The 8,608-nt window shown below is 43.9% G+C and overlaps 1 protein-coding gene across 1 annotated transcript in view; it reads right to left on the reverse strand.

The window, feature by feature from the left end:
- The window catches only part of cyth3b (cytohesin 3b), a 72,722-nt gene extending 64,314 nt beyond the window's left edge, over positions 1 to 8,408 (reverse strand). Inside the window, exon 1 of the mRNA XM_074696394.1 lies at positions 8,040 to 8,408. Coding sequence (XP_074552495.1) covers positions 8,040 to 8,058 — 19 coding nt within the window. The 5' untranslated portion in view covers positions 8,059 to 8,408. The remainder of the gene's footprint in view (positions 1 to 8,039) is intronic.
- Positions 8,409 to 8,608: the final 200 nt, after the last annotated feature.

Genomic DNA, 8,608 nt, shown 5'->3' on the forward strand with positions numbered 1-8,608 from the left:
TTTGTTCCTGCACTTAATGAATACTTTAAGACGCTCCTCTCTTATCCTCCCGACAGCGTGTGGGCTGAGAGGGAAAGACAACAGCTGCAAATCTACTCTGAAGACAAAAACACGAATCCTGAATGAAGCAGAAAACTGTTGGCACTGTTCTGCGGCGGGCAGATGAATGGCTCGCAGATCTCAAAGCTTGTGCGCAGCTCTTCGCCTGGGTTAGGCTGCAGTGTGCCATAACCCCACAGACCACACACTGACACACACTAACACACACACTGAGCTGCCAAGTTTTAAATGGTTGTTTTTTTAGTGTGTGTAAATACAGCAGTCTGAAGCCAAGCTCGCAGGCCGTCACGAGGCGTGCTGTGCGGTCAGTGTTTAGCATAAATGCTCTGATTCATTCCATATGTCTATCGCTCGTCAACTCTCCACTGAACACTGCGCCCACAGCTCGCACACTAACAAAGCACACACTCCACACTCCACAGTGAGGCCGAGGATGCAGAGACACTGTGCATTTAATACACTGTCAGAGTCAGTCATGCCAAACAGAATGTGTTACAGTGAGCTGGACAGGCTTCACTGTCGCTGAGCTTTGAGGGCTCCTGGTGCTCCATTGTCCATTGAGTGACTGCTGCGTTGTATTGTTGACTGTCATGCATGTCAGCCACGGAACCATGGGCCAGTTTCCTCTGAGTTTTTTAACCGTATGCAAGTGACAGAAGGAAAAACTACAGGTGTTTTTGTCCTATTTTAAGTAAAAATTTCTTTTGGACTCAATACCAGCCACATGTAACTGACCAGTCCAGAAAAATCTCAAGTTTCAAGTTATTTAAAGACAAAAAACTAATTTTTCTTTGAATAACTTTGAATAACGGTCGCTCATTTCCTTAATTTCAGGGGATCAGTGATTGGCCCATCCTTACATATAAAACTGATCTCATATACCTCTGAGAAGGTCTGACAGCCAGCCATTGTTGCTTTTTGCCCTGAGACCTAAAACTCAGGACACTTCATTGGTTGTTTAAGTTAAAACATAAAGATTTTACTGTTTTTACAAGTATTGTTCAATGATTTCCAATAGAATAAGATTGGAACATTGAAGGTATATGCTGTTAGTTATACAAAATAAAATGTAAAAATTGGTTTCGGCCAAATTGGTATCTGCAGGTCAGACTTTTTAAAGATTGGTGATCAGCCAGATAATGGTGATCAGTGCACCACTACTTGAAACAAGACATTTTTCTAGACTGGTCACCTGAATGTGGATCATATTAAGCCTAAGAGGACGTTTTCTACTGAAAACATAACAAAAACACTTCATAAGATTTCAGTTTTTTTGCAGTGTGTAGAAATTCAAGAATCAAAACTGATTGAAAGAGCAGGAAGTCAACCAGGTCATGAGTTGGCAGTAGTGACGTCCTGATACAGATTTTTTGAGTACCAACCTGATACAATTTGATCATTTTATGTTTTGCCGATACCGATCTGATACTGAAATTTTCATTCATTCATCCATTTTCTAAACCACTTACCCTGTTCAGGGTTGTGGGTGGCTGGAGCCTATCCCAGCTGTCATTGGGCGAGAGGCAGGGTACACCCTGGACTGGTTGCCAGCCAATCACAGGGCTGACACAAATACAGATAACCAATCACGCACACACTCACACCTAGGGACAATTTAGAGTGCTCAGTTAACCTGATGCTTTCCAGAGGGAAGTAGTCCCCCACAGCAGACATGTTTGCAACATGGTTTCATTTACAGCAGCCACAGCAAAAAACTGAAATCCTATCAAGTGTTTTTGTCTTATTTTAAGTAAAAATTGTCTTTTCGGACTTGATATGAGCCACATTTAACTGACCAGTCCAGAAAAATGTCTTCTTTCAATTGTTTAAAGACAACAATGAGGTCTGAATTGTTTTTAACAAGTAAAAAAAAATGCCAATGGAATGAGAGAAAAGTTACTTGTATTAAGACTTTTTTCTAGTTTCAAGCAAATTTTCTAGCAATTTTTTCTTGTTCCATTGGCAGATTATTTTTACTTGTTACAAGCAATTTTTAACCTCATATCTGTCTTTAAATAACTTATAACGACTGAACTTGTGGACAGGGCTGCATGGTGGCGCAACGGGTAGCGCTGCAGCCTCACAGCAAGAAGGTCACTGGTTTGATTCCCAGCTTGGCCGGTGGGCCTTTCTGTGTGGAGTTTGCATGTTCTCCCTGTGCAAGTGTGGGTTCTCTCCAGGTACTCTGGCTTCCTCCTACAGTCCAAAAACATGCTCATCATCAACACTCTAAATTGCCCCTAGGTGTGAGTGTGTGAGTGAATGGTTGTCTGTCTCTGTGTCAGCCCTGTGATTGGCTGGCGATCAGTTCAGGGTGTACCCCGCCTCTCGCCCAATGACAGCTGGGATAGGCTCCAGACACCTGCAACCCTGAACAGATTAAGCAGTTCAGGAAACGAATGAATGAAATGGACTTATGGACTGATAAGTTGAATGTGGCTCATATCAAGTATAACAGGACGATTTTTACTTAAAATAAGACAAAAACACTCGATAAGATTTCAGTTTTTTGCAGCGTGTGGCAGTAGTGTAAAGTATGATGCAGCAACAGAGACGCTTCAGTCAGGGCAGTGCAGCAGGACTGGAGTCTGGCTAGACTTTTGGGAACAGTGGCTTTGTGAAGGAGACACAACTGATAGGTAGAATATAGAGCTGGGGGTATGATGTTACACACTCTTGTACAGAAGGTGGCACCTCAATGTTGCTTGCGATCTGCCACTAAATGAAAGAAGAAGAAGAAGCATGATTGCGCTGAAACACGTGAAAACTGGATCTGAAATCCGATGCTATCTGTAACTCCATATTCAGGCGCCAACATTGATCAGTGTATCGGATCAGCATTTCTTTGAGGAGTGTTGTTTGTTGTTGCTGTTGCTGTTGTAAGTAGGGAGGACAGCTGAAGAGAGACACGAAATTTGGGGAGTAGAGAGTGGAGGAGGACATCCACCAAAGAATTTAAGCCTGACGTCAAAGCTGCAATGTGTGCAGTTGTTTGGAGAAATCACACACAAAATAAGAACTGTAAGCTTTAGGAGAAATTTCTGAGGATCAGAAGATAACGGAACATCATGAGTCTCTGCACAAGAGCAGCGTACCTGTTGGGATTTTCAGTCTGGAGTACAGAAGACTTCAAGAGAATCAGGAAGAAGTGACTCTGTTTCTCAGATATGTGACCTGTTATGGACGGCTGCTCCTTGTTCTTAGAGTTAATTATGACAGAACAGACGGGCTTTAACTGGGAGACTCTCCTGTCATACTCCAGAGATTTGATCCAGCTTTAATATCTAGTCCACCACCACTTTTTCACTGCTGGCGCTCCATACTTCTTTGGACAGTTTCCAGTTTTTTTTCTGGCACTTGGTACCACCTCTCTCATTCTGTCTGCAGACACAAACACATCTCCTGTCTGGCTCTCTCGTTTTCTCTCAGACGTCTACACATTGCTGCTCCTACGACTGCTTTTCACTGTCGCTCTTTTTGCAGTCACATGTTCTCTCCATCCTCTCGCTCGTGTCCCTGTCTGCTCTCGAAGTGACAGCTCAGAATCTCGCTGCATCCACCACTTTCTGTCAGCTCGTTGCCTGGAAATGTGTGCATGAATCCTTTCGTTAGGAAGGAATTTGCTGCAGACTTCCTGAAAAACCTGACACCTTCTTTAAGATCCTATTAGCACAGTCGGTCATTGTCTCATTTTTACACCTGGAGGACTCAGCACTGCAGCAGCAATGTAAACAATGTTGACTCTTTGTGTGTATGTGAGTAGCCTTGAATGGATGTCAATAGCAGCGTGTGTGTGTGTGTGTGTGTGGATGTGTGTATGTGGGTGTGTGTCTATTGGCTCCCGGCTGTTGTGAGCTATCCCTGGTTGGCATCGCAGCACCATATGTCTGTCCGTGAGGCTGTGCTAACATGTGCCACCGCTGGAGGCCGGGCCAGCCGCGAGCAGCACAATGACAGCTTTATGCCTGCATGCCATGCATTGCACTACTCCAGCAAATAGTCACATCCTGCAGCTCTGCAAACACTGAATACTGCTGACTTAGGGATGCTTGATAACTGAGTAATCGTTTCTCACAGACGAGTTTGAAACTTAACAAAGAGACTAGGCGTATTTCACAGACTCATCAGGTACGGGGCCAGGGTCTCTGGTGGTATGAGTGTGACCAAAATCTTGAAGAGGAAGCTACAAGTGGAAATCTTACCAAGTGTTTTTGTCTTATTTTCAGTTTAAAAAAAAAAGTCTTTTAGGACCTAATATGAGCCACATTCACTTGACCAGTACAGAAAAGTGTCTTATTTCAAGTTACTTCAAGACAAAAATGGGGTCTGATGAAAGATAAATGTGCTTTTCAAGTTTAGAATGATGTCTTAAAGTAAAATACTTAACTTTTACACCTTATCACAACTGTTTCAAAGTCTGTCTAATAGTAGGGAGTCTAAATACAGTGAATAGTGTCTCCCCTCTCTCTGTACAGCTGATGTATCTCTTCCTGGCACTTTGTAAGTGTTTGCGGGCCGAGGTCAATCAACAGACATCTCACGAGAAGGCTGAACTGCTTTACGGCACAAACATGAGGTCATCTTAAGAAAAGGAAACAGAGCGCAGAATAGCAAGGCATTGCCTGTTTTGGAACTGACTCTCACGATGGCGGGTGCAAAACAGCGAAAGAGGACTGTTAAGGACAAAGCAAGGAAAAGAAAGAGGGAGAGTGACCAAGCTAGAAGTCGAACGAGAGTTAACATTGGAAATGCTTTTACAAAGAAGCGAGAGCTAGGAGAAAACACAGGCTGTAAGTCAGACTCTGAGCTGGCTCATTTGTTGGTGGAATGGTGAGTAAAGCCGAGTTTCCACCAAGCAGACCGGTTCGGTTCGTCTTGGTACGGCACGCTTGTTGCGGCGTTTCCACAGACTCATCCCGGGATAGATCCCTAAAAACCGAGACGAGCCAACCTACTTTTTTGGGACCAATTCGTATGGGTGCCAGACTGAACCAATCCACTCTCAGAAGGTGGAGCAACACACTGCAGACTGTTGATTGGTCTAAAGAATCATCACTTACCCCGACAGCGGCTGCATTTCTTCTGGCGGCACACAGTCTTTACTGAAACAAAGCTTGAATGCACTTTGTATCAAAGAGCTACATGCTAATCACAGAGAGGACGACATGCTGCATGTCTTCCATCCGTGCTCTTTTGTGTTGCGTTTTTCTTCTTTGTTGGATTTAATAGTGGGGTAAGATGCTACGGCGTCAAGTTATTGTTTAACAGCTGTGGCTTCCGGCATCCAGCTTACACGCCGCTCACCACGAGACGGCACAGTTTGCTGTGGAAACGCAAATGGGATCAGGCTTAACTGTCCCAAACCGTCCCAAACCGTACTGAACCGACCCGGACTGCTTGGTGGAAACGCAGCTTATATTGGTTTCATCAACCTTTTATCCATTTCCTTTGGTTCGATGCGAGTAGGTGTTGCATGTATCCCAAATGACAGTCGGGAAAAAAATGTAAAGCATCATTTGATTTGGTTCCTAACCTCTGTCATGCCTCAGACATCTATCCATTTTCTAAACCGCTTATCCTGTTCAGGGTCGCAGGTGGCTGGAGCCTATCCCAGCTGTCATTGGGCGAGAGGCGGGGTACACCCTGGACTGGTCCCCAGTCAATCGCTGACACAGAGACGGTCAACCATCACAAGCACACACTCACACCTACGGACAATTTAGAGTGATCATGTTTTTGGACTGTGGGAGAAGCCGGAGTACCCGGAGAGAACCCACCAAGTGACAACCTCCGGTCTGAGAAAATGAGACAATGCGGAAGTGCTAAAATCTGCTGTTTCTCAAGCATTCGCTTGACGCTGGCTCCAGAAGTAGCGGAAGTCACATACACACCAAGCCAAAAAAAGCCATTTTCAAAGCAGAAATTAACCTATTTACAGCCTGGTTCAAAAAACGTCTCCTGTCTGAGTCACTAATTTTACTAACGGCACACACTGTATGGGGGGTGAATTTTTTTCTAACGCGGCCATTCAGATGATATTAAGATTGCAAGCTCCCCCAATAAGAGGCACAGCTGAGGGTCACGTGACGGCCGGCGCCCTATGGCTGTAGGCGAAGCCCTTGCCACTACCAATATGGCCGCTATAGCCAATGTGCTTCATTTTCCGTTTCAGAAACAGATGGGTGACGTCGGCGGTACTACGTCCATGTTTTATACAGTCTATGGAACCCAAGCATGCACAGGGAGAACATGCAAACTCCACACAAAAAGGCCCACCGGCCAAGCTGGGAATCAAACCAAAGACCTTCTTGCTGTGAGTCTGCAGCACCAAACGTTGCGCCACCATGCAGCCTAGCCTGCCTCAGACCTGGATAGATGAATTATTCCCCAGAAAGTTCTGTTTTCCAGCTGGTTCTCTAGTTAGCTTATAACTGATCGGACCTATACAGCTAATAGCATAACATAAAATAGGCACTTGTATTATACAGATGCAAATTAAACTAAGGTCTAAAGCCACAAATACATTTGCAACAAAAACTATAATACTGTACCTTTTCAGTCAGCATTCTTAATATGTTCCTCTCAAAGTCTTGCCAGCCAACTTCCCTATTTGTGTGTCGACAGATGCACGTTGTTGTGCGGCGCTCGGTTTTATGACAGTGCAGTAACAAGTAACAACCAGAGAGGCACTCATACATTTGCATTTTTCTTACCCCACTGGCGGATTTTTTTTTCACTTGTTACAAATAATTCAGACCTCATTTTTGTCAATAAATAACTTTAAATAAGACACTTTTTCTGCACTGGACAAGTGGACATGGTTCATGTTTGGTCTAAAAAGACATCTTTTTACTAAAATTAGACAAAAACACTTGGTAAGATTTCAGATTTTGCAGTCTTACTAGACTTTTAAGGACACAAGAAGCAACTACCACATAGTAAATGCATAATTAAAACACAGACATGCAGCAACCCAAAAGAGATAAAATGATGACAGAGGGATGAGAAATAGACACAAAGAGACACACACAGGATGGCTAAATGGAACAAGAAGATGTAAATGATCACGGAATATATTAAAAAGAGATCCACAGAGACACAGAGACCTAAAAGAAATGTCAAAACTAAGAAAAAAAGAGATGCAAAAACCACCAACAGGAATAGAACAGCTACAAATACCATCATCAAATGATGCAAAACCACATGAAGGCACAGATCTTCCACTAAGACAACCATGGTGATGAAATTTCATTCTTGAATAGTTGCTGTGTTACTCATTTAGCATTTTATTATTACTCTGAATAAATAAATAAAGCAACAGTAAATTATTCAGACTTTCCAAGGCAGCACTTCTTTGAAACTGTGTCAACCCCCTCAACCCAAAAGTATGCTCAACATCTGTATGTGGAGTAAATCTGCTCCTCAGGCTTTGTGTTGCTCTGACACATCCGTGCCAACACATTCTTACAACAAACTCAATGAAGTGGATGAGTCAAATAACTGAACCCATGTTTCACAGCAGGAGCTCGGCTGACAGTGAGGAGAGACCTGTTGGTCCGGACGGAGTGACACAAGCCCACACTGAGTGTGAAACCACGGCAGCAACACAACATGACTGTGAGGCATGTGTGAGTCTCCGTGTTGATGTTTTCAAGCCTGATTGTTTTCTGATGTGGGTCAATGATTCTATCAGCATTGGACTGTTTTTCAGCCCATTATCAATGAAGACAGTGAGGTAACTTCATGTCAGGAAAAAATGCTGATGTAGGTAATGTGTGTTATTATGGGCAGATGAGACCAATGTCTCCATAAACTCACTCCACTCCAACAACCCTGACATTAAAGGCTAAATTTAGGATCCACATCATTATCAAAATGACTATCATGTCCCTGTTTGACACTGAGAATCACCACCAGGCTTTAACATCACATGTCCCCTGCTTGTTAACGCATTGAATTGCACTGAATGGATCACATACCTTGGTTATCCTCGTCCATGGCTGCAGCCTATTGATCCAGATCCCCTCAGAAATAAAGCGGTGACAGGAAACTCGCGAGAAAATGTCAAAGATTTCAGCAAAGCCGCGTCCTAATTTCCAGGACGCATCTGGTGCACAGGTTGTCTCGCGGGCAAGCGTCTTCTTTTTGGAGATGTTGTGGCCATTTACGCCTCACTGTCGCGAGGACAGTCCCTCCGGTTCAAGCAGTGGGGAAGTGGTGTGTGTTACAGCGTGTGTGTGAGCGTGTGTGCGGCAGCAGCGGTGTCTTTTCTCCCACAGTGGTCGAGCGTGTTATCGTTATCCCTCCAAATACGCCTTCACTCCACTAGTATCGGGAGAGTAGTTGACACAGCTTTGACAAGTTAGAGTACACGTATCCGCAGCTGTCCCGGATGTAGACGTTAACTTGAATTCAAAACAAATGCGCCGAATAGATGTAAGAGCAGGTTACTTTTATTATGAAAATCATAACAGGAAGTGACTTGTTTAATGCATTACGCTTTGACGAGTTGTTAATCCCACATCCAGCTCTGCGCGTCAGCATTCAT

The sequence above is a fragment of the Halichoeres trimaculatus genome, unplaced genomic scaffold (genome assembly GCF_033239565.1).
Source record: "Halichoeres trimaculatus isolate MK-OKI-2021-1 unplaced genomic scaffold, fHalTri1.1 fHalTri1_scaffold_20, whole genome shotgun sequence".
In the NCBI taxonomy this organism is placed as follows: domain Eukaryota; kingdom Metazoa; phylum Chordata; class Actinopteri; order Labriformes; family Labridae; genus Halichoeres; species Halichoeres trimaculatus.